The 27935-nt window shown below is 40.5% G+C and overlaps 6 protein-coding genes across 7 annotated transcripts; 1 reads left to right on the top strand and 5 right to left on the bottom strand.

Moving 5' to 3' along the window:
• Positions 1-190: 190 nt before the first annotated feature.
• Positions 191-2107, bottom strand: LOC127775446 (uncharacterized). The gene is made up of 3 exons (XM_052301694.1): positions 1741-2107; positions 931-1281; positions 191-441 (listed from the first exon to the last, which is right to left on the bottom strand). The coding sequence occupies exons 1-3, from the start codon at positions 1861-1863 to the stop codon at positions 343-345; spliced, it is 573 nt and encodes a 190-aa protein (XP_052157654.1). The 5' UTR covers positions 1864-2107; the 3' UTR covers positions 191-342.
• Positions 2108-10361: 8254 nt separating this feature from the next.
• LOC127775457 (uncharacterized) lies at positions 10362-11953 on the bottom strand. Its single transcript, XM_052301706.1, has 2 exons — positions 11531-11953; positions 10362-10841 (listed from the first exon to the last, which is right to left on the bottom strand). The coding sequence occupies exons 1-2, from the start codon at positions 11873-11875 to the stop codon at positions 10638-10640; spliced, it is 549 nt and encodes a 182-aa protein (XP_052157666.1). The 5' UTR covers positions 11876-11953; the 3' UTR covers positions 10362-10637.
• Positions 11954-14792: 2839 nt separating this feature from the next.
• On the bottom strand, positions 14793-15785 carry LOC127775437 (uncharacterized). Its single transcript, XM_052301684.1, has 2 exons — positions 15554-15785; positions 14793-15470 (listed from the first exon to the last, which is right to left on the bottom strand). The coding sequence occupies exons 1-2, from the start codon at positions 15743-15745 to the stop codon at positions 15030-15032; spliced, it is 633 nt and encodes a 210-aa protein (XP_052157644.1). The 5' UTR covers positions 15746-15785; the 3' UTR covers positions 14793-15029.
• A 1961-nt stretch (positions 15786-17746) lies between these two features.
• Positions 17747-20951, bottom strand: LOC127775468 (thioredoxin Y, chloroplastic). 2 transcript variants are annotated; one of them, XM_052301716.1, is made up of 5 exons: positions 20725-20951; positions 19926-20014; positions 19155-19332; positions 18963-19036; positions 17747-18027 (listed from the first exon to the last, which is right to left on the bottom strand). In XM_052301716.1, the coding sequence occupies exons 1-4, from the start codon at positions 20896-20898 to the stop codon at positions 18971-18973; spliced, it is 507 nt and encodes a 168-aa protein (XP_052157676.1). In that variant the 5' UTR covers positions 20899-20951; the 3' UTR covers positions 17747-18027; positions 18963-18970. The 2 variants fall into 2 exon arrangements, with proteins under 2 accessions (XP_052157676.1, XP_052157684.1); XM_052301724.1 differs by having other exon boundaries at positions 17747-18007.
• A 156-nt stretch (positions 20952-21107) lies between these two features.
• On the top strand, positions 21108-24122 carry LOC127775419 (syntaxin-61). Its single transcript, XM_052301667.1, has 7 exons — positions 21108-21303; positions 22192-22305; positions 22466-22579; positions 22906-23060; positions 23317-23407; positions 23573-23638; positions 23889-24122. The coding sequence occupies exons 1-7, from the start codon at positions 21250-21252 to the stop codon at positions 23997-23999; spliced, it is 705 nt and encodes a 234-aa protein (XP_052157627.1). The 5' UTR covers positions 21108-21249; the 3' UTR covers positions 24000-24122.
• A 340-nt stretch (positions 24123-24462) lies between these two features.
• Positions 24463-26082, bottom strand: LOC127775490 (cationic peroxidase SPC4-like). Its single transcript, XM_052301743.1, is given in 2 exon segments — positions 24463-25221; positions 25577-26082. Coding segments are annotated over 2 exon segments (1104 nt in total). The 5' UTR covers positions 26057-26082; the 3' UTR covers positions 24463-24597.
• Positions 26083-27935: the final 1853 nt, after the last annotated feature.

Genomic DNA, 27935 nt, shown 5'->3' with positions numbered 1-27935 from the left:
TGTATTTGTTTGTTGTTCATATAGCTCGAATACTAGATGCTAAACCCAAGAATTATTTGGAAGCCGGCAATGGAGAACAGTTCAGATCTAAGCGCTGTTCCTCGTGGGGCTCCATCTCGGTCGGTGTCTCCTCAGACATACCACTGTCAAAGAAAGGTAAAATTCGTTGCCGCTTTGAACAAAAGCTGGGAGCTGAGTACGAATCACAGCGACAGAAACCATATTTACAGACAATGCAATTGCAAGCAAGCAGTGACAGGTTTATATCTAATCTCCTCCTTGGTTCATGCAAATTAACAAATTCTACTACAGAGTGCATCAATCGAGGAGAGGCTAGGATGGTCAGCTCCTCCCCGACAAGAACAAGATGGAGATGGTAGCCACAAGCCCAATCATGGCGATCTGAGCACGAACCGGAGCAGCAGCAGCACGCCCCACCACCTGCAGCAAGGCAAAGCAATGCAAAAGCAAGCATGAGCTCCAAAGATCGCCGGTGCCCGGTGCCAGTATGGAATGGAATTCAGAGTGATTGGTTAGCTGGAACTGGATTTTTGTCTCCGGAGGGAACATCCTCTTGTTCTGTACGTGTCGTTCAAAAAAGTTATTAAAAAATTATCAAGATAGATTAATATATGATATATTTTTTCACAACATACAAGCTAAAATTCGACCTATACAATTCAAAACAAAAATAATAAATTTGACTATGAATTACACGTTCACTTCATAGTCAAAATTATTATTTTTGTTTCTACTTGTATAATTTGAATTTGAGATTGCATGTTCGTGAAGTGACATACCACATATTAATCTATCATACTAATTTTTTTAAATTTTTTTATGATTTTGTAAGTGACATAAAAAACGAGGGATATTCTCTTAAGGGATGATTTGAGTTTTCTTTGTTAGCTTAATTTAGAGGTTAATTACCTTGTCGTTGCCGTCGCCTCGGTCCGGGAGCGGGAGCACGGTGGAGGTGTCGGCCATGCCGGTGGGCAGCGGCACCGTCGGGTTGCTGCCGATGAACGGGTAGCCCTCGCCGGCGGCGGTCGGGGCGACAGGTGGCGCCGCGACGCTGAAGGTCGGCTGGAGCGGGAAGCCGAAGTGCGGGGGTGCCTGCTTGGGAGCGCGGCCAAAGGCCGGCAGGTCGTCGGCGCCGGCGATGGGCGCCGGAGCGGGAGCGGAGAGTGGCGGGAGGCCGTGGCCGGCGGCGGCGCTAGGCGAGGCATTGCCGCCGCCGACGTGGTGGCCTCGTCGTGTAGGAGGATGATTCGGGTGCCACTGCGAGGGAACGTCATATTAAAAATGTTACTACTAGTACTACTTTTCTTTCAAATGAAATTTGGCAAGTGTAGCATGGATTTGACTGAAAAAGAAATGCAGTTATTCAATCTTGAATGGAATTTGGCAAGTGTAGCATGCATCCTTGCTGCAATGTTTGGTACTCCTAATTTAAACTCCTGGAGTATAGTAAAGCATGCATGCGATTTTTAGGGAATGCAGCTCAGCTAGCAGCTATAGCATGTGAGCTTCAGCAGAGCGCATGAAAGAAAGCAAGAACTTAAGAACAGAAAAGTTTCAGTTTGGTCTCAAGTTTCGCGAGGTGCAAAGCGGTTGACGCAAGTGAGTAGGGACGCTAAAAATTGTGAAATGCAGAAGCAAATGGTACCCCATTTCTTGTAGCTAATTAATTAAGAAACGATGAGAAAGAATGTGAAAGGAAGAAGATGAGCGGGTTACCGAGGAATCAGCCGCGGCGGCAGCTCGAGCTCGGGGCAGCAAAGACGGCAAGACAACCAAGACGGCGAGGTGAAAGTGAAACAGCAGGGTGAGGCCACCGCCATGATTCCTCCTCTTCTCCATCTCTGGCTCTTGCTCCTGTGACTGTGACCGTGAGTCTGAGTAAATAATTAAACAGCTCTGTCTCTTGGAGGAGACGAGGGTAGCTGCTGATCTTTAATTCTTGGTCAGTTGCACTTAACTAGTGAGTGATGAGTGATTCAGAGTGTTGTGCAGAATAGAGAGCTTTGTAGCCACAGGAGGCCAAGGAGAGGAGAGGGAATGGTGATGATAATGACGCTACAGTGGCTACGGACGCAGCTACCATGCAATCTACACACTACAGTGACTCTACTATCGTGCAAATGTACAAATTGCACAGTACACAATACAGTGAGCCCCAATACCAAAAGCTATACCAATAGTATAGTAAAGCAAAGCTTTCTCTCTTCATCTCTCTCTCTCCCTCTCTATGGGCTGCAGCAACGAGGCCTTGGAATCTCTGTGCAAGTTTCTGCTTGCTTTGTTTGCTTTGCTTTTGGAGCAGGGATGAGTTTACAATCTCTTTTTTTTCAGCAATCTTTTTTTCTGGCATCTTTGCCTTCGTAGGAATATATCATTCAGGTTTGAACTCATCCGGAAGGAAATGACTGGTGCACTGCACTGCCACCACTCACTGCACTTTCATCCAGTCATAGTGCCAGACTACCAGTACATGACATCAATTGACTGAGGATTTTTACATCAATGCAGTTTTGTGCAATTTCAGGCAGGCAGCAAATGCATCTTTTCTTCAGTTAATTAAGCTCGTCCATGTCTCTCCTCCAACAGTCTGCATCTCGACAAGTAGAAGAAACAAACAGTTAGTAACAGCAAGAGTGCTGTTTTGGAAGATGAGTTTTGACTAGTTAAAGCACCGGCTCTTGTTAAATTACTCACAAAGGTGTGCTAAAGGTAAGTAATGAGATGCTAATTACGGCGGGAGGTTCTTTTAGTTTTACCGGACTGCGTGCCTGTCCTGAACTGTCTCAACACCGTCAAACCGAATGGGGAGTAACAGGCACGTAGCACTCGCCTAGTTTTGTCTTCCAGAGAAATGGCTCCACGTTGCTTTGGATTCGAAGTAGTCTTCTTGTTTTTAATCAAAGCCGTGATCTGCAACTTTGTAATAATTGATTATATTTTTCTAAAAAAGGCAGAATAAATTGTACTATTATCTAAAAATTTGAGTTGCCTTGCTTGGATAGACATTACTATTTGGTGATGTCTGGATTGGAATTTGGAAGTGGCTGTAGAGCAGGTACAATAGCAGGCTATAAGCCAGCCATAAATATATTTTAAACAGATAAAGAAAAAAAGAGAAGAGCAATAGGCTACATATCTGTAGTCAGCTGCAGCACGGACTTCAAGACGTAATGTGTGTATAATAGGTGGGACCAGATATTATATTGGCTATGGATGATTTGGAGCCAGTAATTGGCTATACTATTAAACTTGCTTGTATAAAGACCATCCTCTGTAAGGGCCCCTTTGAATCGTAAGAATAAAAAAATAGAGGAATAGGAAAAACATAGGATTCTAACAGGAATGTAAGTGTAAAACAGAGGATTGCAAAATATAGGAAAAACATATGAATGATCGTTTGATTAGACCACAAGAAAAATACAGGAATCAGATGAGAGAGATAGACTCAAAGGATTTTTACCAAGAGGTTGGACCTCTTGCTAAGTTTCCTCTAAAACTTACATGCAATAAACCATTCCATAGGAATTTTGTAGGATTTGGAAAACTTCAATCCTTTGAATCAAAAGGCTCCTATGAAATTCCTTCATAATTCCTTTAATTCAAAGGGGCCCTAATTTTTTTTCTTCGAAAACAGAGTCCTCTATAAGTTAGAGTAGTACACCGTTCTTTATTTCAGTACATTCATTTTTGAACGGAATTTCAGTACATTCATCGATCCGATGATACAGGATTTCATGTACGTACAAACATACATATGCTTGATATGCAGCACATCTTATTGAACGGAGTATACAGTTACCGTATAAATATTTATTCAGTAGCGGCGTACATACATGATATACGGGGTGTGTTGATTAATCAAATAAGTTGCCGTAGTAGTAGTAGCTAGCCGTGCTGCGGCTGCGGCATCCTGGCGCAGGGGCGTACTGCTCCTTCGCTTTGTGCCCCTCGTACTGATCGAACATACATGGAGTATACATGAACAGATTCAGTTAATGTACGTATACACGCACGATCCAATCAAGATGAGACGACATAGGTCACGTTAGCTCGAATGGGATATATAATAGGGTTTGTTGGAACCATGCCACCCTAATTTTATAAAATTTAAGATATGTCACCCGTATCTCAATAACATGTAGGACCCACATGAATCAATGACATGTGGATCAAGGTTGCATATCACAAATTTTGCAAAATTTGTGTGGCATGGTTCAAATTTTCCCTATATAATAATGCATGGTGTCCATAGCTTAGAGATGATGAATCAGTATTGTAGACATTACCTGAGCTAAATTAAGGTGTTAGTACTTAAAAAAGAACTGTTCGATATTAAATAACAGGAAAAAAATGTTTTAATAGCATTGAAAGTTCACGATTTTAAAAATATAGCACTCAAAGGTTCCGATTCATTTTAATAACATCGATAGTTACTCTCCGACACTTTATTTACCATATCGGTAACATTTACTTTTTTGTCGTATCTCAATTTATGTCATCAAGTTTCACAAAACTACACTATTAATTATTTTAATTTTGATCTATCACACTTTTAAGTTCTACAAATCTTTTGAGTCGTTTTATCTATCGTATATAAATGTTATGTCCATGTAACTATAGTTTTTAAAATTTTGATATATACAAGTATGTCAAATTAGTTTACGGTGTGGTTTCATGAAATATTAAGAGTATAATACATGGGTTATACGTACTTATGATCTTGTATAACTTGGAACATAGTAAATAAAGTTTTATGAAATTTAATCCTAATACTGATATCCAGAAGTCTATCTTCTTTTTTACTGGAAATCATTGACCAGAAGTCAATAACGGTTGAGAAATAGCCACTGTATTAATGTATTAATGGTGGGTCAAGTATAGGTTACTGGATACCAACCACTAGGGAGAGCCCTTTCTGAATAATTGCGGCCATGCGCTCCTTCTGCTTGTGGGAGTACTCCTGATCGCCGGCGCCGCCCTGCTGCGAGGTCTTCTTGCTGCTGCTGCCATGGTCCTCGCCGTCGTTGCCGCCGTGGCCGTGCCTGCCAGTTTCGTAGTACTCCGCCATTCTCTCGTACGTGCAGCTAATTAACTCTCAGGTGGTGGTGGCGAAAGTGTAGTTGCTTAATTTGCTTGCTCGTTGCAGATATCTGTGTGGATTGGGGGGCTTTTTATAGTGTGGCGAGCTACATTGACAATGGACGGCCGGGATTATTAATGGATATGACGTTTGGATGATCTCGCCTTTGTTAATACAGAGGAACTATTAATCCTGTAACTTTTGGATGGTTAATTATTATTATGAGCTAGCTTATAATTTGGATTTGTATATATATGTACAAAGTACAACCCAGCTGCATCTAAGAAAACAGCAATCTTAAGGAAAAGATGCATGACAAAAGGTTATCATGCAGCCATCAGAATTTCTGGTACTAACATTTTACCACCTACTATGGCAGATTCTTACTATCCTTCACCTTAGCTAACATCGCAAGAGTCATCTATATATGCTGACATACTGATGTGCAGTGCATTTATGCATGCATAGTTCTTAAGATTCTTGTGCTCGTTGTTTTCTCGATCTCTTTTCGTAAAAGGGTAGTATGCGCTCGGTAATAATTCACCAATTGGGGCATATCAGCACTTATTTCTTTTTCTATGCTCCACTCGGTAAAAGTTATTCTCAAGTCATTAATGACAGCACAATTTTCATTTCACCTTTTCTTCTTTTAGCAGCAGAATTTTACGTCTTCAGTGTGAAAGAAAACATCCACGTCGTCTCTACCACACGTCCTTATTATGACACAAATTCTTCATGCTGGGTCATATATAGTCCACACATGTCAACAATTTTCCGTAGGTTTAGAGGAGTTGAACAAAATGAAAAACTTGGCTTAAACAAAGTAAATGCATAATACTACTTTTTTTTAATTATTAATGATGTAGTCATAGGTGAACCTAGAAAAAAAAATCCTAGCCCTACATATGTGAAAAGAAACTTTTGAAAGAAAAATAACTCCTTATTAGTATATTATGATAGACATTTGATCAATTTATACTTCTATATTATGATGTGCATTTGATTAATTTATACTTCTAATCTTATTATATTTACGATATTTAAGATATAGAAATTGGATCACCCATATAAAAATTTTGATACACTACTGGACGTAGTTGATTTTTTCCCTAACTTTGACTAACAGTATTTATTCAATTACCTTTTTATAAGTAAGTTAAAAGAAGTACCATTAGATATACCATCAAATTAAAATTGAGTATCTTAAACATCCCAAAATACAAACATTTATTACTATAAATGTATTTAGATTCATATTAAAAGTTGCTATATTTATTTTTTTGGATAACCGTCCAAAAAGGAAATGATGGTGACTGTACGAACTCATCTATTTACATTTTTTTTTCTAGCTACTGCTCCATAGGATAGTCGTACATATTGGTTTATCATTAGGAAAACACTGGTATACGTTATAAAAAGAATCACAATTAATTTGGCGCGAACAATTAAAAGCACGCGTATAATTCATCACGGCGCGGCCCAGCAAGGTCAGCCAGTGTTTGTCCGTCCCAATTTCTCATATTGGGCCATTTCCGGCGTGCGGCGATTAGGCCCGTGAGAACCAAGACTGTTGGATCCGCTGTTCTCCATGCGGCCCAATAAAAGTTCGCCTGTTACGTACGGCCCATCGCTAGATGACGGAGGCGCCGCCGGCTATGGAGACGACGAACCATCTATAAAAACTTTTGACTTTTCGAACAATATTTTTAAATATAATTATATGTTAAAATTATTCTTTCATAAAATAAGTCATTACAAAATGAATAATATTTATATACTTTTAAAAAGATGAATGGTCAAATTATCACGTTATTAAAGGTTAATGCGTGTCAAACATTGAAAATTGTTGGGAGTACTATCTCCGTCTTAAAATTTAAGAATTTAGGATCAGATGAGATGTTTGAAACGTTGATATCTTATAAACCGATTTAAGGGTCTGACCCCAGACCTCCCATTGGGCCACGTGGCATCGCGTGTTGCCCTCTGTCGTGATTCTCGGCTGGAGAAGGTGCCACGCATTCGCACCCCTCCACAGCCGTTAGATGAGATATCAACGGTGAAAAACCATCTGGCGGACCTTGATGTAAATTGTAAGTTTTGACAGGGGTTTTTTTCAAAACGTGTGATCTTAACCGGAAGAGTCTGGGTTATTGGAGAAAAATCCAAGGGAAAAAAACGCAAGAAAAATCTCCAACTCATTGTGCCGCCGCCTTGCGTCGAACCCTCGATCCACACCGTTGGCGCCTGCTTCGGGCGATGAGGAGGGGTGGCAGCGGCTTGATCTATACAGACTGCTGCACCTACGGGGGATGGTGAGGCAACACCGGCGGAGAGAGATGGAAGCCCCCTTGCGCCTCCTCGATGTGCTCGAGCCGGCCGCCTCTCCGCTTCAGGAGTTCAGGGGATGCGGAGGGCGAGAGAGGGGGGCGGGGCAGAGAGGAAGCTGAGCTCGACGATGAGGCTGATGGCCAGCGACGGATGGAGCAGTTGAGCCGCGGATTTGCCCATCATCGCCGCCATCCTGCGCCGCCGGTGGTCGTTCCCACTGGGCCATGTACCTGCTGCTCATGTGCTCCTGAAGGTCGCCGTCTCTGCAGCCATCCTCGCGTACTCGCGTGGTTGTGGGATTGGGAAACGAGTGGTTGTGGCTTTACGGGAAACGCTGCTCTTTCCTACATGCACAGTAGTAGTACCCTGGTCTGCTTTTTTTCTTTTTATTTACAACTATTCACTTCAAGGCCGCATTAAAACATACCCCTATAAAAAAATACAGTACTACCAATAAAAAAGACAAATATTATATGCCCCTATATTACTTAGGGAGTTAGGGGTTGTAGAGATCAAAGAGTGTAAAGTTTTGGCGCGTCACATCGGGTATTATATAGGGTGTCACATGGGGTGTTCGGACACTAATAAAAAAATAATTATTGAATCCGTCAATAAACCGCGAGACGAATTTATTAAGCCTAATTAATCCGCCATTAGCGAATGTTTACTGTAACACCACACTGTTAAATCATAGAGCAATTAGGCTTAAAAGATTCATCTCGCGAGTGTGCATTTAGTTAATTTTTTAGCCTATATTTAATACTTCATACAAGTGTTCAAACGTTCGATATAACAGGGTAAAAAATTTTGGGATGGGATCCAAATAAGGCCTTAGAACTCAAAATTAAAGCTAAAATTAAACTTACTTCTAAAGTTGATTTAAAGGTATTTTTAATGTAGTTTCTACTTATTTGTTTTTAAGTCACTAACAATACATATTTTTATTTTAAATAAGCCATTTTGGTTTATTAGAAAATATGGACAATCGATGAGAACATTAATCTATGTTTGACAGTGTGAGAAGGTGAAAAGAAAATCTCATTTTCCGCATGTATACCACCCGAACTGATAAATGATATTTTTTTCAAAAGAAAAATCTATAGGAAATTTATTTAAAAACCATATTAATCCATTTTCAGTGTTTAAAATAATTAATCATCATTAATTATACGCTAATAAATTAATTTTGTGTATCATATCATCGTTCTTTTTTCTCATTTACTCAAACACACTTTGAGTGTTAGTTATTTTGGGATAAATTTTAAACCCAAAAGAGCATTTTTTTTAATGGATGGAGTGGATTAGAATGCAAAGTGGGCTAATAGGGTATTTATGAAATTAATTTTCTCATCTATGGGTTCTACAGTAAAATAAAATGGTAAACCGGGTGTCACCCTTCGTCCAACTTTTTCACTTTTGACCGGGATACTTTTACCTTTGTGGCATTTTATACCGTCCTTAGCTATTTTATCGTATACATCTATATTGTCGTATGTCAAATAAACGGTGTATATATAGCTGAGGGAGTTTATTGACCAATAAGAGCAGAAGTATTGAGATCATTCATATGCATGAGAAGAGAGTATCAAAGGCAACATCATCCGATCCAAAGTGAAAACATTAATTAAAGGGTGATCAAAAGCGAAACATCGGTAATAAAAGATGACCCAAGTAAAAAATTACTCCAAAAAGAATTTTCTAGAAAAGTTATCTTAAAACATATTAATCCATTTTTTAGGTTTGAAATAATTAATATCCATTAATCATACGCTAATGGCGTATCTCATTTAGCGTATCTTATCATTCTTCTCTTTTCTTCTTCACTCAAACACATCCAAATGAGTAGTTATTTGGGGATGGAGACAGTAAATTAGAATGTGAAGTGGCCCATAGGGTATCTATGTAATTAATTTTCTAATCTATGGTCCCCAAGGGTAAAAAGAAATCAAGAGAAATATTAATTAATAAAATAAGAGGATAAGGCTACGATAAGGCTATTGTGCATCGTGAAACACTTCCATTGTGAATAACTCGAAGTGCATGATCTTCACAAGAATTTGATGAAAATTTGAGCTAATTAATACAAAGTCTAGCAAAATATTAGCATTAATTACCCTCAGCAATTATACAAGGCATAGAGAGCAGCATGTCAACCAGCACGTTTATTTTCCCAAAGAGCTGGCTCTTGTCTTATCCAAGAATTGTTAATTATGTCGAAGATTTGGTAAATAGTATTCAAGTGAAGAGTTTACATGATTGGCCAAATAAAATATTCTGCATGCTAGCACATTAATATATTCTACTTGTTGGCCCGTTATGCGGCAAAGCTGTGTTTGTTTTGAGATGTTATTTTGAGCTTAGATTTTTCTTTTTACCAGGTTTCATTTATCCAAGTGTAATATGTTTGTTGAGAAATAAACATTTCTAGAATTTTTTTCCCAAATAGAAATATTCCAAAAAGAAATATCACCAATTATTGTCGCTTGGTTCATTCTTATTCCATCTCATATATATCTAAGAAATCAAACTAATTCTGAATAACTATACAACATTTATATATCCTAGAAAAAGTACAAGTATCCATGGGATATTTTTTTAGTTTGTGCGCCAAAGGCGCACCGATTTTCTAGTATTGTACTAGAGAAACATCATATCTAATACTCCCTCCATCCCAAAATATTTGACGCCGTTGACTTTTTTAAAATTTTTTTGACCGTTTGCCTTATTCAAAAAATTTAAGTAATTATTAATTCTTTTCCTATCATTTGATTTATTGTTAACTATACTTTTATGTCTATATAGTTTTACACATTTCACAAAAGTTTTTGAACAAGACGAACGGTCAAACATGTTTAAAAAAGTCAACGGCGTCAAATATTTAGGGATGGAGGGAGTATTAGATTCTTGTATTTTAGGACAGAGGAAGCAGTTTCTATCATCACGGTAGAATTCATCGATCCGATGGCCACACGTTTACAGAAATCACAGTACATATATAGATGTACGTACACACATACACTGGTTTGGAATAAGGCGCGCGGCCGCGGCGGCGAAATTGTGGGTGAGCAACGTATATACGTGTACGTACGTACATCCTTGCTCATCTTATTGTACCGTATATATACGTTCGTAGTAGCCAGTATTTATTTAGTGGTACGTACGTACGCATGGATTATTAATAATTTAGGGGGAGATTAATAATTAATCAGTTGCAGTAGTAGCCCTGCTGCTGCGGCATCCTGGCGTAGCCGTACTGCTGCTCCTTGGCGCCGTAGCTGGCCTGCTTCTGCTCGCGGTGCTCGTGGTAGGCGTAGCCGCCGGCGCCCACCGCCGCCACCGCCGCCACGCCCTGCTCGATCCTGTGCCTCTGCGCGTTCGCCGGGTCCTTCTTCGCCTGGTGCCCCTCATACTAATAATCATCCAACATCGTATATATTACAGATCGATATATATTCAGTTAATTAATTTAGCACATACTACCAAAACGTTTTGACCATTCGTCTTATTAAAAAAAATTCATGTAATTATCATTTATTTTATTGTGACTTGATTCATCATCAAATGTTCTTTAAGCATGACATAAATATTTTTATATTTGCACAAAAATTTTAAATAAAATAAATGATTAAACGTTGGTTAAAAAGTCAACGGTGTCAAACTGTGGTGGCTTCGTCAATCTCTCAAGAATTTGCTGGCCCAGTTTCGAAGATGCTCATAGGGATAGGGTTTGCGTGCGTGTGTTCATAGGGGTGAGTGTACGTGCGTTGTGAGTGTCTGCGTTGTACTATATAGTTCTTAAAAATAAAGTCAACGGTGTCATACATTAAAATATGGAGGGAGTACATATTATCTAATAGATACTGCAGTTGATTTTTTTATCACACTTCATTTTATTTAAAATATTTACGTAATTATATTTTTTTTTGTTGTGAGTTGTTTTATCACTTAAAGCACTTTAAACATGATTTAATTTTTTGTATAAAATTTTTAATAAGAAGAATGGTCAAATATGTGTCGAAAATTCAACGAAAAACGGGAGGGAGTATATGTGATGTAATTCATCAAGAATGAATCAAAGATGAGAGGATCGAGGCATACGAGAGCGAAGGCGCCGCTGGCGAGGGCGCCGATCTCGCCGACGCGCTCGCGCTGCTTGTGCTCGCGCTCCTCCCTCTTGTAGTACTCCTGCTGCTGGCCGCCGCCGTAGCCGTAGCCGCCATGGCCGCTCTGCTGCCTCATCAGGTACTCCTGCGAGTGCATGGAGTTGTTCCTCCTCCCACGGTCGATCTCGCCGCCCTCGCAGTAGTAGTCGTCGGTGTGGGACTCCACCCTCATGCCACCATGCCCGTGCCCGTGCCCGTGACCGTGCCCGTGCCCGTGGCCGTGCTGCCTGCCGGTGGTCTCGTAGCACTCGTCCACGGTGCTCGAGTAGTACTCCGCCATTGTTGGTCGGTTTCTCTCCCGCAGCTAGCTACTTCTCTGATCAGGTGGTGGTGCAAGGGAAGTTCTTTGCTTTGCTTGCTGAATATGTGGGGGTGGATTTGGGTGCTATTTATAGTGTGGCGAGTGACAGTGACAGGTGAAGATGGACGGCTTGGATTAATTCACAACGATTTGTTGATGATCGCCGCTCTGTTAATAATTGACAGTTACTTATTTTGGTACTACCTCCATATTTTAATGTATGACGCCGTTGACTTTTTATCCAACGTTTGACCATTCGTCTTATTCAAAAGTGTATGTAATTGTCTTTTTTTATTGTGACTAGATTCATCATCAAATGTTCTTTAAGCATGATATTAATATTTTCATATTTGCACAAAAATTTTGAATAAAACAAATAGTCAAACGTTGATCGAAAAGTCAACAACGTCATACATTAAAATACGGAAGTAGTATTTGTTAGCTAGCTAGCTAAGCCTTGCCTGCCTAATTGACACCGGCATGTTGTAACTTAAGAGCAGGTACAATAGTAGGCTATAAACCAGCTGCAAACATATTTTAAGAAGACAAATAAGGAGAGAGAAAAGCAGCGGGCTATAGATTTATAGCCAGCTATAGCAAAACTTTAAGATACAGTGTGTGTATGACAGGTGGGACCAGATATTAATAGTGTAGTATGTAACTATTGCATAAATGAGCTATTAGATTAGCTATAAATGAATTGAAGTTAGTAGTTGGCTATAAACTTGCTCTAAAGGCGCCACCACGGCAGGAATCGCTACCGCCCCTTGGATGACACGATTGGATCAGTAGATGTAGAACCCAGCTACGTACTCTCCCCTTTTTTTATAACGTCATTGATTATATAAATGATGTTTGATCATTTATCTTATCCAAAATATTTATATAAACGTTATTTACTGTGAATTATTTTATCATCAAAAAGTATATATGTTACTTTTGAAAGTTTTTTTAAGTTATAACTTTCAAATAAAATATAATTACACTGTAATTATATTGTAACTAGAATATTAGTACATTATAAGTCTTATATAACTAGTATGCAATTGTTGCAAAACCATCCTGGCGCAAGTAGCATTCGGATCGCGAGTCACGAGTTCGATCTTTGCCGCACACACAGATAAAAGCACATGTCTTTTTTTTTCCTACTCTCCTGCAACATGAATTTTGATGCATATTCGGTGGTCTAAATTTTGAAAGTTTCTAGTAATACTTCTAAAATTCATGGCTTGTACTTTACATATTTACACTATTGTAAGATAGGTTGTTAAACATTGTGTCAAAATTCAACAATATCATCTATTAAAGAACGGAAATAGTACAAAACAACATTTGAAGGAAAAGATGTTCACACAAAGGTTTCCTACTACTAGTACTAACATTTTATACCACCTTCATTGGCCAATCAATGAAGAATCCTTCACCTACATTGCAAGAGTCATACGTTGATGATATACATATATAGTAGTTTCTTAAGATTCTTGTGCGCGTTGTTTTCTCTCTTTTTAAAAAAGGGTATGCGATTATTCACCAGTTGGGAGCATATCAGCATTTTTATCTTCTTTCCTCGCCGCACTCGGTAAAGTTATTCTCTATCGAGAAATGACAACACCATTTGCATTTCATCTTGTTCTTCCTCTGACAAGAGAATTTCACATCTTCAGTGTTAAAAGGAAAGCATCCACACACGCGTCCTGACGACAGATTCTTCATCCATGTCCTGGATGATAATAATGCACGCATGCCGACAATTTTCAGAATGTTTAATGAATTGAACATATATATGAAGACCCCGGCTTAAACAAAGTAAACGCACAGCATAGCAAACAGTAATACAGTATGATGCCTTTAATTAAGGCACGGATCAAATTAATATGTTCCAACAGAGACTAAATAAACAGGAACCGAGGCTATATGTCCAAATTAATTATATAGCGGGAGCAAATAATTAGATAAATGGAGATAATTAAAACAAGTCTTTGGACAACTATAATGTTTCTAGCTAGATACGAATTTCATTATTTTTCAACTCATCAATAAACACTTTGATAAGTAAGCTTAATAATCCCAATTCCCAATCCCTAAGTCAATTATAGACGGACAAAACATCGTCCTCCTAGGTCGAGCACTGTATGAATATTTATGGCACACTACTTATTCTATACTCAACCAGATAGATATTCTTGTACAGATGCTGGAATCCACAATCACTCATCACATGACATCGCACAATAATAATGGAGCAATATAATATAATGCAGCAGGCAAATCACACCTTTAGCTATCGGAAACGCGGCCCAGTATCACGGCCCACCCAATAGGCAACAGCCGAGCACTACGCGGGGCCCGCGAAGGTCGATTGTAATGGGCCATCTATTCTTCGCCCTGTGGGGATTAGTTTGGGCCAATAGACCACCACGCGGTCCGTCATCGGGAGTGGGCCCGAAGACACTCAGCCCGCGTCGCCTCGCATCTCCCCTGCAGCTAGTAGCTCTCAGTCCTTGCCGCCTGCTCGACGAAATGCCTCGCCGCCGGCACACCGTCTCTCCTTCAGCTTCCTCGTCGACGACGAGGAGGATGCACATGCCACTGAAGCGCCCGTGAAACAGCCAGACGTACGTGAAGAAATAAACTAGCTGGCCATATAGCCTTAGTCGGATTGAACACTCAAAGGTTGAGTTGAGCGCAGGTATAGATCGATCGACTAACTGATCGACAGCGAATGAAACCAAATCTTATTCTTCTTCTTCTGGAGGAACTCAGGCAATTCAGCGATTGAATTATCCTGGCTTTGTGAAGAAAGCCAAAGAAATTAACAGTCTTAATCAGAACCAAACCATATATACAGTATAGTATAACATTCATAGTCTATATTACAATAGGAGAATACTCCATATAACCATCGATCGGGTGGTACACACTGAACACACAGTAGCATACATACATACACTAGCTAAGCTAGCTATCTGCCTAGATGCGTCTATGCATCCATTAACTTCTTATTATATACTCACTCCATTCTAAAATATACGAATCTAAAAAACATCATTTCAGATTCGTAGTATTAGATTGCGTATGATTCAACGTTAAGTTGCTATATTTTAAGATGGATGATCGAACGAACTATCTTGTACTAGTAGTGGTAGTATATGGGCCGTAGGTAGCTACTGGTAGCTGGCTGGTGGCCTCCTCCTGCTGTTGGTGGTGGTGCACTGCCGGCGGCGCCATACTGGTTCGGCGGCCGGATCATCCTGTGGACGATCTTCACCTTTCTGGTGGTGGTCGGTTTGGACATAATGCCATACTTTAGCATCTCCTTCTCCCTCTCGAGCTTCTCCACTTCGGGCTCGCGCGGCCACCTGCCCTTGCTGCCGTGGTACCCACCGATGTCGCCGTACGCCCTCCTGCCGCCGCCGCCGCCGCCGCCGTGCCCGTCTCTCCTCACTATGGGTTCGTCTTCGTAGTCGTCGTTGTCATCGCTGGTGCGCAGCCGCTCATCTCTTTCAACGACGTTCTGTTCGACGATCTCCGGCACCTGCACCTTCGTCTCCACCACGGATGGCGTCCGATTGGCCTTCATCCACACAGTCATATCATACAGAGGAGATAGATGAATTTTGGTTGAATTTGATCGTGAGATCGAATTGAATTACCTACCGGCGCTACAATTTCGTCGTCCTCCTCCTCCTCCTTCATTCTCTCTATCATCTCAAGCTGCGCGGGGGTGGGCCACCTGGTCTTGGTGCAGGCAAGCTCGTCCTGCATCCTCATGGCGCCGTGACCGTGACCCTTCCTCCTGCAATCATCGTAGTCGGTACGGACGTGGATCGCCTCGATCGACCTTCTCATCGATCTTTCTCTCTCGATCGTGCACCACTAACAAGGTGTGGTGTGCTCTTCAGCTTTGGTTGATGTGAGTGCCGGTGGAGGGGACTATATATTTGTAGCGTCTCGCGAGTGAGACTAAGGTCTTTTTCTTTCTTCTAATACAGTCTCAGTTTTTGTTAGCACGTATTTTAAATTGTGCATCATGCGAAAACTTTATATATATAAGTTACGCATTTTAAATGGTGCATCACGCGAAAACGCAACATCAGATAAATCCATTTCATGAGTATAAAATAATTAAAATTTAATTAATCAAACATCGCTGGCTAACGGGAGTGCCCACAATGGAAAAGATAATTTTGTTTGGTGTAATGCAAAAGATAATTTTGGTAACTGGCTAAGGGGAGTGCCTAGACCCCAAAAAAATTGATTTTATTTGGTGCTAGTGCTCTATGTTGGTTAATTTGGCGTTGCCGTAATGATATAGTTTTTAACCATAAAAGAATGCCTAACATCATGCAGGTTATCTTCATGTGTTCCAATTGGCTTCACTCTTGTATGATGCTTTCACAGGAACAACAAGACACTATGTGCAATGGTGCTACGCGTTTGGAATTGGTAGCCAAGGAACTTTTATTCCAGTTTGGATGGCGTAGTACCTACAGAATTTCGTGATAGAATCTACGTGATTTTAAAAAAACTTTATCTTAGTAGATCATATTATCGGTAGAAGTTGGAGGTTTGTCCCATCTCGTCTTTTTTAAGTTATTTTCTGTTCACTACTAAATTTTTTGGTTGTGTGCCTACAGACAGAGGCCGGAGATGTAACCATTTTCATTATCTAAAAAAAAATTTAATCAAACATCGATGACTCTCTCGTTTCGTGAACCTAAACTTAATCTTCATCTTGAAGTCTACCGAACGGGACCTAATGATAATCACGACAAACGGTGAGTATTTACTTCGTCATGATGACTGGTATATGGTTATGTAGTACTCGTAGTGGTAGAATACTAAGGAAAAGCCATACGTCATGCAACATGGACTAGTGGTTTAAGGGGTAATTTGGAACCATGCCATTATAATTTTTTAAAGTTTAAGATATGCCATCAGTATCTCAATGACATGTAGGACCCATATGAGCCAATGACATGTAGGTCAGGATGGCATATCTCAAATTTTGCACAATTATAATGGCATTGTTCCAATTTTCCCTTTAAGGGAATGCGGTGAAAGAAAATTTACTGAGAAAATATATTTTTAAAATATGAAGCAAATAATACATTTCAATAATCCAGTGAATAAACTGAAAATAATGGGGCCTTAAGATTCCCGTGCGCATTGTCTTATTTGCTTTGGAGAAAAGGGATGTGCGTTAATTTGCCAATTGGGACCATACCAACCTATTTTTAACTGCGCCACTCAGTAAAGTTATTCTGTGTTTAAGAAATAACGGCATCATTTGCTTTTTTTTTTTCATCTTGATCTTTTATCAAGAGAGTTTTTCATATCTCCAGTAGGTAAAGAAAATGCGAGCATATCAACACGTCCTTATGACAAACACAGGCCGACAATCTTGAACAACTGCTTGAACAGAGTAAGGGCACAGTAGCAGACGATGTTTTCTTTACGTAGTTCTCACGATGATGCCTTCGCGTTCCAGACAGGGATTGCATAAATAACAAATAGAAAAGAAGATTACAGGACGACAATCTGAACGCAAAACATCCTCCTCAAAAACAGCACCAAATGCACACTTCATAATTTTCTCCACAAACAACAGATAACCTTGATGGAGTGTCTCTTAGATGCTAGAATCCACAATCGCTCAGCACTAAAATGGAGCAAAGAAGTGGTCAAGTGAGAATTATTTCATTCCCCAACATGCCTTACAATACTATATACATGCTTCAACTTAACTAAAGGACGACCCGTATAAAATTATAAATCGCCTTTTCTGGATGCAAACCAGAATTACCACAGCCAATTTTAAGTAAATAGTCCGCATTTCAAAAGGTAAAATGATAAGGTAATTTCCCTCAGAATTGATAAATACAGTAAATGGTGCCCAGAGGTACAAAGTATAATCATCAGTTAGTTCACACAATTTTACAACAACATAAAAAAAAAACAGACCACAGAAGATCAGCAAGCTGCATCTTAGGTGTTTGCACCCATATCTTGTTTGCTGGGATTTGAGGTAATTTAAAAAAGACAGCATCAATTCACGGAGAATCAATTGTTCACCTATACTGTTGTCCACAAGAAAATTGGTAGCTTCCGCTGGTATGAATAATAGTATTCTGAAGTCAGTACAGAGCATCCGTTAGGATAACATATAAACACAATCCAGTAGGGATTCTTTAGTTAATGCATAGTTATGTAAAACAGTGTCTAACTTTGATACTTTGATTTTCCATAATTCATATTATTGAACACCTCATCTATAAGCTCATTATTGGCTTGATGTCCCAAAACAAGTAATTAGATTATATTACACAAGCATATACTAGCTAGTTTGTTATACTACACTTCTATAGTATGATTACTGTGGTTGTTTGCATACAGAATAAGAGAAACAAGAAAAATCAGATTCAGTTCATTCAGCAAACCATGTAACATTCAGTCTAGAATAGTCAGGAAAGAAAATCCAAATGGCATTTATTAATACCAGTAGTATCTCCCACCAATACTTATATTGTTAAAGAAGCCCCTTCAGTATTTCACACTACTTGTAAGTTTTAAGTTTTAACTAGGCGAATAACATGGAAAGTGGCCACAATATGCGATCATAGAAAGGAATAGGAGCTAACTAAAGTTGGATGCTAACAGATCTCAATTCACCAAGGTGCGGAAAAAAAATATGGTGAACCAGCATGACGAATAGAGAAGGTGTTTTCTAAAAAAACTTTTGCATAACTAACTGTACTTATTACAAAACTATGTTATCGTGATATTTCAGACCTATATTTCAGAGAGTTCATTACAAGGTACAGAAGACAAAGTTTAGTCCATGACCTTGCCCAGTTATATAAATAAAAATATCAAATAACAGTGACTCATGTCACTTCAGTAATGTATCTGAGATGTAGATGCAGAAAGAACTATCGAATACCATTCATGCATAACTAACAAATAATGAATAATGTGCACCAATAATACTCAAACATGTAAATGCAGATGCGATGGGTAGCAATACAAATGTCAGGGACAATTTTCTGCCCAGCTCAGTGCTCACCACACATGCTACTTTGCAACCTCCAAAGCACTCTCAATCTGTTGGATTAGTTGATTAGCAGGCAGCGCTCCCTCCTGCATTGCCAAAACAAAAATGAAAAACAGCATAGACCACAAAAAAAGAGATAACCTCATTATTGTTAGCATTAACAAATCCATTAAAATCGAGAAAAGGTGGATCCTCAAAACTTACAAAGCGATGACAAGGTTTCCCATTCTTGAAGATAATAAAAGTTGGCAATGCTTCAATTTGGTAACGATTAGCAATGCTTGTGTACTTCTCTGTATCAATTTTTACGACTTGAATCTTATCGCCTAACTTTTCGCTTACTTCCTGAAGTATAGGAACCATGTATTGACATGGACCACACCTGACAAAAGGAAGATAAATAAATAAATGGAGAGATACACTCAAAATGCGTTTATCAATCTTCCTACTAACAAGCCAAGAACTGCTAAGCCATCATATTATCTGAATGGTGAGTAACCGTTATCAATGAGCAATCACTTTGTCAGTTTGGTGTTGGGAGTTGCCAAAGTGGTAGAGAGAATATGGCCAGACTATTATTCTCTCTTTTTTTTCTCCCATAAGGAAGAAATAGATTTGATCTAAGATTTTGATTAAAAACAAAAACAACACAACAGCACCTTGCAAGCCTACACGATGGACAATAAACATACACTTGTCTTCTCCCTTTATCCATGGAAACACTAAAGATTGGACAAAAAAAAATTGATCCCATTAATAATGTGTTTGCATTACTCAATGTGCAAGGAATTCCACATTCACTTTCACAAGGTCAGTGATGCATTCAGGTAGGAACAGGACATTACCTCCATCAAAACTAACTCCTTAAGGTCTAACACTGTGAGAATTGGAGTACATAAATCTAGTACAGAGCACTGATAGTGATATAACCCATCAAGACATTTGGAACACAGTTTACTCTTACCAGTAGCTTACCAAGTTGCATAGAAGTCGACTAGTACAGGCTTTTCAGACTTCTCCAGTAACTCGTCAAACGAAGAGAACGTCTGTTTCTTCGCTTGAACCTATTCAAATAAACATACAAACAATTTTTAGAAACGGAATATCAATATTATGTTAACAGTAACTATCAAATTAATTAGAAAGACATCCATGAATATAAGCACATTGAAGGATTGGAGAAAATACTGATTTGGATTGATGATGGTTAATAAACCTATGATGAATATCTGGTTACACAGCATTACATCTAATCATATATAGTTACATTCATGAAAGATTTCCAACCGATATGGGTCAGCAACAGGTGTGGTTAGCAAAAATAAAACTAAGTCTAAAAATATTCATGACATACAGCCATCAAATCAAGTAACTGATGCTGTACAGTGATATGTGAAGAAATGACAAATAGTAGGGACATCAAATTGTTGACTCAATTATTCCACGGGCAATAGAAGTACAGAAATGGTGGCTTTGGCTTACACTGGTCCCAGAAAGACTGAACTGGGACCAACAAATCTAATTGGATAACTCATAGCCCCAAATTTCACTTCGTTGTCATCTAAAATCGATCCAGGCCAGATCACCACAGCAACAGCTAGTACTTGATGCAGCGAAATCACTACGAAATGCTGCATCAAAGCACGGCAAACCAACGAGCAACCCGAACGAAGCTGCAACAGCTAGTACTTGATGCAGCGAAATCATTACGAAATGCTGCATCAAAGCAAGGCAAACCAACGAGTAACCCGAACGAAGCTCGCGGGGGGCTCACCCGCAGCGTGGCGCCACGGCGGGACGGCGCGGCCGCTCGCCGAAGCCCCGCCGCCACCACCACCGGCGCGGCGGAGCGGAGCGGCGCCGCCGACGAGCGCGCGACGAGGGCCGCGGGGCGGCACGGCGTGGGCGACGCCGCCGCGGCGGTGGTGGTGGAGGTGAAGGCCGCCATGGAATCTCGCGCGCGCCTTCTAGGGTTTTGTGGCTGGCTTACCCTTATCCCGGCGATTCGGGAGGAAGAAGACCAGGTGCGCCAGCGTGATGCACCCGGTCCACCACGTAGATGCGTGGACTGGTTTTCGTGGACCGAGTCCACGGTCCACGGGCCAGCAGCCACCAACCTGCCTGGCCCACGGCCCACTACCTCCTCTGCGCAACCGAAGCAAGGTGACGCATCCGATCTCCGCACCAAACTCCTCGTGGTGGTTTCGCAGCTCTCCTGCGAGCGAATTCTAGGGTTTGGGAGGAAATCCAATCCCTCCAAATCCGGATTCGTTTTGGAAGACGTTTTGGAGGAGGTAGCATGAGCTCGGCGCAGGATCCGTTCTACATCGTCCGGGAGGAGATCCAGGACTCGGTAATTCTTGCTCTTTCTCTCCTTTGTCCCTTTCTCCGCTTCCAGCAAATGCGAAATTAGTTGCCGTCGTCCTGTATGCATATGGATCAAAACCACAAATTTGAGCGTTTGCGCGCAGACATACCCCTTAGTTGCTTGATTCTGACCGATTTTGTAGATTATGCCGATCGTCCTGTTTCTGTTCAGATGCTACCTGTGATTTGGGATGTCTTTTATGTCTAGCGATGCCACCAAAAGGATTAAGAGTACAGATTTGTCGTCACACTGTAAGAAATGTCTATCCAATTTAGAGTAGTTCCAACGTATGCTAGGATGGCATGTTGTGTCCAATGGGCTTGAGGAATGGGACTGGGTGACAGGGCGTGGGAAATTGACAACAGTCTGGTGTTGCATTTTTAACATTTTTGATGTAATGATGGAAGAATTGTAATTATGTTCTTGAACAGACCTTGAACAGATTTGTGTTAAGTTGGTAGCTGATACACTTATATTATCACTGAATTGCCATGTTACAGACTCCATCACTAATTGGTCCTATTAAGCTCATAACTCATGACCCCTTAAGATTAAGAACTGTTGGAGTAGCTTTTCTGTTTAACTCATAGTTTCAGAAACATTCTGCACCATCATGCTGTTCACTGTGCTATTCTACCATTCCTGAATATACAGCTTCCTTGCATCTCTATTGTTAACTCCCTCACACATTCAGAAACATATTTCATCCTCATGCATTTTACTATGCTAGATTTTGTTATCGCTGAAGATATAGCCCCTTCGTGTTATTGTGCTGCTTATTTCCTTCATAACTTCGAAAACATATCACACCATCAACACACATGCATCTATCTTATTCTTCTAATACTGAGGATAAAGATATTTCTGTGACAGATTGATAAGTTGCAAACTACTTTCCATCGATGGGAGAAAACACCGTCAAACACAGGAGAACATGTTCATTTGACAAAGGAGCTTCATACCAGCTGTGAAAGCATTGAGTGGCAGGTGAGAAAACAGGGAATATCAGTGCTGTCATTCTTTGATGTTTTTGGTACAGGAAGAAGCCGCTGTTGCATCTAATATATTAGAGTTACTTATCGGAATATCTGTTTTCTTCTTCCTGCACAGTTGTTCTGGTATAACTGGTGTTTTTTTATGTTGGAAGGTGGATGAGTTGGAAAAGACAATCTTAGTTGCATCAAGAGATCCAGCGTACTATGGACTGGACGAAGTTGAGCTTTCTAGACGACGGAACTGGATTGGTTCTGCTCGTAATCAGGTATTTCTTGATGTTTCATCTTGTTTCGTTTTTTATGTTATATAAACTGCTGGGTGACTTATTGGAACTTTACAAATTATACTTATACTACAGATTTCATGTGCCTTTTCGTTTGCGCCTATTTCATTTTCATAGGATTATCAATTAGGTATATCCTGATCATGTGTGAGCATCTAGAAATACAATGACTGCTAAACATGATATACAGTGGCGTGGGAAAAAAAAAAGACACGAGAATAATTTTGATGTTACTGTGTTCTGAACTCTATGTAGCCAATGCAAGTTTCATCTACTCTGGATTCCTGTTTACGGGTAAACATATCCAGGTTGCTGCAGTCAGGAGATCTGTTGAAAAGGGGAAGAGTAATTCAACTTTCTCGGCGCACCAAGACATGGGCACAAGCAGAAGTAACCACTACACTGCACAAGACAATGATGACTTCATTGCTTCAGAATCAGATAGACAGCTTCTACTTATGAGGTCAATTTTCATTCTGCTACATTTATTGCATTTTGCAATTTTGCAAATACTTTAGTTAGAAATATATATTGTCTGCCCTGCACATATAATATGAGCACTGTATTTATGTTTCTGTTAATGGTTAGCTGGTTGATGCATAATCTTCGAGTTACACTTGGAATTGCTAAGAAGGATATCTTTTTGGTTCTAGCAGTGTAAAGTTCATATAGCCTGATGTTCTGCACTTATCTGATAACTGTACTTAATTTACCTTCAGGCAGCAGGATGAGGAACTTGATGAGCTTAGCGAAAGTGTTCAAAGGATTGGTGGTGTAGGGCTAACCATACACGAAGAGCTGTCTGGACAGGTATTTCCCTTGTCACACGGCAAATTGATGGAGATGTTGCCTAATGAGCCAAAAAATGTTCACTACAGGGCCATTCAGTCTCTTTTTTTTTTTTTGGCTGGGAGTGTAGCACTCTAAAAAGAACATGTCAGCTGAAGTAACTGGGAACGTCTTGCTTTTTTACAGGAAAGGATCTTAAACGACCTAAGCTTGGAGATGGAAACTACTTCAAACAGACTTGACTTCGTGCAGGTTAGTTGCTTCATTATAAAGCATGACGCCGTCGTTGTTTCTTGTATTCAAGATAGTTTAAATTTCCACAAAGTTATTTGTTGATGTGCACTAGATGCTTATATTTATGTTTCAGCTAGCAATTTTTATTGCTGAATCAGTTAACAAGCCTGTACCATGTCATACTTATTTGCTGCATTCAAGTTGTGTAGAAGTTCCTGGAAATTAGAGTAGTGCCCTGAAATTATTTTCCTCTCATTGCCTGGTGCAGAAAAGAGTGGCGATGGTCATGAAAAAGGCTGGCATAAAAGGGCAGATTATGCTGATCCTCTTCCTTGTGGTTCTGTTCATTATACTTTTCGTGTTGGTGTTCTTGACATAACGCACTAGTGTTCCAAGCCTCGTGTTTTGCGGCTGTACCTACCTACTGTAAGCTGTGGAGAACAGAAAACAAATACACGAGTTGCTCATATCTTTCAAATCCTACCTGATTATTGCTCCATCATTATTATGATCTTTTTATTTCATATGCCCTGTTCTTTTCTCCAACAAAAGTTGGATAAACTTTTAGATACTCGTGGCACGCTTTTCAAACTGCTAAACGGTATGTTTCGTGTGGGAACTTTCTATATGAAAGTTGTTCTAAAATATCAGATTAATCCATTTTTCAAGTTTGTAATAATTAAAACTCAATTGATCACATGTTATTAGCACCTCGTTTTGCGTGAAACAGTTAATCTTTATCTTCATTTTCAGGAGATTCGAAACACCACCATAGTCTACCTGTGATTAATATATCTTTCACATAAATAAACAAATGATCATGTCATGCAAAATCATGCGTATACCATCACTTGCCCTCATCACTGAATTTATTTCACTAAGATTGCATACAAGCAAGGCCATAAGTTGAAAGCATACAGCTGCTAATCCACTAATCCAGGCTAACTAGTAGTAGTCCCAGAGTATTATTTTATTATCTAGAAAACGAAGCTGTCTGCAACCTCGAGGACGGACCACGGGAGGTCGCCGGCGGCGACGGTGCCGGGGTTTCTGGCTGAGCAGTTCCGGCGAACCTGGCCCTGCGAGCCGGTGAGCACGCTGATCTGCCCCATCTTCACCATGGACACGGCGAACTGGTCGAAGAATGCCTTCTCGTCGGCGGCGAACTTTTCGACGATGGGCTTGGTGGCGGCGTCGGCGAAGAGGTCCTGGTCGGAGGTGAAGAGCCCCTCCCGGTTGACAAGGTTGACGTAGTACATGTTGTCGAACACGTTGGGCGTCCGGACGTCGTTCGGCGTCCGGCGGTCGGTGCCCGCCGCCGGGCAGGTTCGCCGGAGCCGGCCGGCGAAGGTGGCGTTCATGGCCGGGTCCCGGCGCGGGAAGAGGCGGCCCTCGAAGGAGCTGCAGTGCGCGAGGCCCACGGTGTGGCCGCCGGAGAGCGCCACCAGGTCGGTGGCGTCGAGCTTGATCTTGGCCAGGGCGTCCAGCAGCGCCGGCACGGCGGCGGTCGGCGGCGGCAGCCCGCTCAGCACGTCCTGCTGCGACGCGAACTCGGCGCTGTCTCGCCGCCCCAGTGGCACCTTGTACTCCGGCCCTCCTGACTACACGTCAAAAATAATAATAGTAAAAGTAAATTTCAGATACTTTAAATTATCATAAAACTATAAATTGTGAAATTTCATAAATATTGATTTAGTAAAAAACTTGGATATTTATAACTCAGGCATAACATATATGCTAAGAATTTAAACCCTATAAGCTATAATTTTGTGCTAATTAATTATTAAATCTATAGTTTTTATGATAAATTTATTGTTAAATATATATTTCTAATACATTATCTTAAATCTGTATTTTTACAATAATTTGATCAAGTATATATAGTTCTATAAAATTTACTTAAAAAGTATAAATAATTTTCGATTATACACAACACGCCCTCACGATCATGCAAACTGTAAGACTCTAAATTTATATGTTTACCGCGACGACAGAGTCGCGGGCGGCGAGAGCGAGGATGTCGGAGCAGGAGACGACGGTGGCACCGCACGCCTTCTCGAGGCTGTCGCGGATGTCGTTGACGGCCTTGAACGCCGACGGGCGCAGCGTGAGGTTGGGCGGCGCCTGCCGCTCGCCGGGGCCGGTGGCGGAGCCGTCGAGCAGCACGGAGGCGTCGCAGCCCTGCACGAAGCAGTCGTGGAAGTGGAGCCGGAGCAGGCCGGCGGCGAGGCCGATGTCCTTGCGGACGGCGTCCCTGACGAACTTCCTCACGACGGACTTCGCCTTGGGGCAGCTCTTCCTGTAGAAGTCGAACGACAGGCCACTCACCACCGGCGGCTGCCGCGTCGCGTCGGCGTTGCCGTCGCCGGCAGCCGCCGGAGCGCACAGGCAAGCGACGGCAGCTACCACCATTACCAGCGTCGTCGCAGAAGCCATTTCCTCCCGTAATTGTATTTCTACTGCTCTAAGTGTAAGCTCGTACTGAACATACGCAGCTGTAGGCTTCAATTTATAGGGGAGTATATTTTGATATCTCCAGAGCATTTCCTCTCGTTGTTTGCATGTTACTTAAATAGTTATGAAAAATTTTGAGAAGATGTATTAACATGTAATATATCACTTCACAAATATATGTGTTCAAATTCAATTTCTACATCTCACAGCGAAAAAACAAATTTGACTGTGAGTATACGTTCACTGGCTGTAATTTATTTTTTTACGAGATGTAGAATTTGAACTAGTATATTTATAGAGTGATATATTATATATTAATATATCTTCTCTATAGTTTTTAATTTTTTTCATGATCATTTAAGTGACATGTAAATAACGAGGGAAATTTATCGAGGGATCAAAATTGTTTCATAATTGATAGGGATTTTGTTTTTGGACATTTAAAATATTATTAATCAAACTTGTCATGCATGCATGTTGACGTAGGTGAATGCAGGATGCTTTGTGAGATGCAAGATATGGGCGAGAAGAGAACAACCGATCCTATCTCCCTACGTCCTGGGTGTCGGTGTACTGTTGATTTTATTGGTTTCTCCAGGAGTTGGGAGTGCAGGGTAGCGCTCTTGGCCAAACACGTCGACCACTCTGCTGTTCCTGCCCATACCGTGTAACACGTTTGCTATAAACGCAGCAAACTAAGAACCTCGGTGGCATGATCTGAAAGTGCTACGAATTGAGTGAAAAATCTTGGAGATGATGTGAATTGAATGGCATATTCTGAAAATTCTCAACTACTTTAGCTTCATATGATCGAGTAGGTTGTACGTGTTCGTTCAGATATATTGAATAATCTGAGTGTCATGCATGGTGCACAAATTGAAGTGTGGTTTTAGCCACTTTCATTGATCAAGCAGTGAGGCATTAGTCCGACAACAATCTTCTTGGTTCACATATCACTGTGCATGGAAACAATTCTAATCCTTCAAGGGAATATCTTTTCGTTCTTTGCATATCACTTAAATGGTTATAAAAAATTAAGAATGTATATTAACATATGATAACACTCCACGAACATACAAGTTCAAATTCAACTTCTACATCTCGTAACAAAAAAACAAATTAAACTACAGCTAGTTAACATATATTTAAAGACAAATCTGTTTTTTTGCGAGAAATAGAAGTTGAATTTTTATTTGCATGTTTGTGGAGTGATATATCACATGTTAATATATTTTTCTAATTTTTTTAATTTTTTTATAACATTTAAGTGATATGCAAATAACTTGAGGGAATCAAAATCCTCTTCCGCCTGTGCAGCACAAGAGCGTACACGTACTGAGTCGTGGCGGATGAGAGAGGTAGCACCTGGCGCTATGCATGCAGATCAGCCACTAGCAACTACTGTACCAGTCCAGCCACACTAGTAGTCACCGTGCCCATCATTCATCCGGCCGGCCGGTGTGTCCCCTGATACACTGCCGTTGCATTGTTTGTGTGCATTGCAGAGTTTTTAAGATGGATTAAACGTTAAAAGGATGAGTAGTTAATAGTCTCATTTTACGTGTTCGTAATAAAAGATACATACCAGATTTCAGTTTATTTGACTTTATTTGAAAAGATGTAAGGCTACAAGAATACACGCACGCATGTACGTACTGGCAAATTAATGGAAGCAACAAACTTTTGCTGATCAAGAAACTAGGGAGAGGATTTGGTGATCCTTTATCACTCGAGTGGACATGTACACTCGTTTTATCCACTTCCTAGCTAGAGATATAATCCAAGGAAGGTGCATGCATGTCTATCGATCTGGGTTTGCTATCAAGGAAATTATTTTCCTCCTCAATTTCTCTAGAGGATT

The sequence above is a fragment of the Oryza glaberrima genome, chromosome 1 (genome assembly GCF_000147395.1).
Source record: "Oryza glaberrima chromosome 1, OglaRS2, whole genome shotgun sequence".
Classification (NCBI taxonomy): domain Eukaryota; kingdom Viridiplantae; phylum Streptophyta; class Magnoliopsida; order Poales; family Poaceae; genus Oryza; species Oryza glaberrima.
Note: the sequence above shows the minus strand (reverse complement) of the source record. Positions and strands in the feature narration are given on the sequence as shown.

Excerpts from the sequence above, each read along its gene's own strand:
- LOC127775446 (XM_052301694.1), bottom strand. The coding sequence starts at position 1,863 with ATGGAGAAGAGGAGGAATCATGGCGGTGGCCTCACCCTGCTGTTTCAC. Across the intron at positions 1,282-1,740 it reads CCGCCGCGGCTGATTCCTCG|TGGCACCCGAATCATCCTCC; the intron begins GTAACCCGCTCA and ends GTTCCCTCGCAG. Across the intron at positions 442-930 it reads GAGGCGACGGCAACGACAAG|GTGGTGGGGCGTGCTGCTGC; the intron begins GTAATTAACCTC and ends GCCTTGCTGCAG.
- LOC127775457 (XM_052301706.1), bottom strand. The coding sequence starts at position 11,875 with ATGGCGGAGTACTACTCGAGCACCGTGGACGAGTGCTACGAGACCACC. Across the intron at positions 10,842-11,530 it reads CCAGCGGCGCCTTCGCTCTC|TATGAGGGGCACCAGGCGAA; the intron begins GTATGCCTCGAT and ends GATGATTATTAG.
- LOC127775437 (XM_052301684.1), bottom strand. The coding sequence starts at position 15,745 with ATGAGAAGGTCGATCGAGGCGATCCACGTCCGTACCGACTACGATGAT. Across the intron at positions 15,471-15,553 it reads ACGACGAAATTGTAGCGCCG|GCCAATCGGACGCCATCCGT; the intron begins GTAGGTAATTCA and ends GTGTGGATGAAG.
- LOC127775468 (XM_052301716.1), bottom strand. The coding sequence starts at position 20,898 with ATGGCGGCCTTCACCTCCACCACCACCGCCGCGGCGGCGTCGCCCACG. Across the intron at positions 19,333-19,925 it reads GTCGACTTCTATGCAACTTG|GTGTGGTCCATGTCAATACA; the intron begins GTAAGCTACTGG and ends TCCTTTTGTCAG. Across the intron at positions 19,037-19,154 it reads GGAAACCTTGTCATCGCTTT|GAGGGAGCGCTGCCTGCTAA; the intron begins GTAAGTTTTGAG and ends TTGGCAATGCAG.
- LOC127775419 (XM_052301667.1), top strand. The coding sequence starts at position 21,250 with ATGAGCTCGGCGCAGGATCCGTTCTACATCGTCCGGGAGGAGATCCAG. Across the intron at positions 21,304-22,191 it reads GGGAGGAGATCCAGGACTCG|ATTGATAAGTTGCAAACTAC; the intron begins GTAATTCTTGCT and ends TTTCTGTGACAG. Across the intron at positions 23,639-23,888 it reads ACAGACTTGACTTCGTGCAG|AAAAGAGTGGCGATGGTCAT; the intron begins GTTAGTTGCTTC and ends TGCCTGGTGCAG.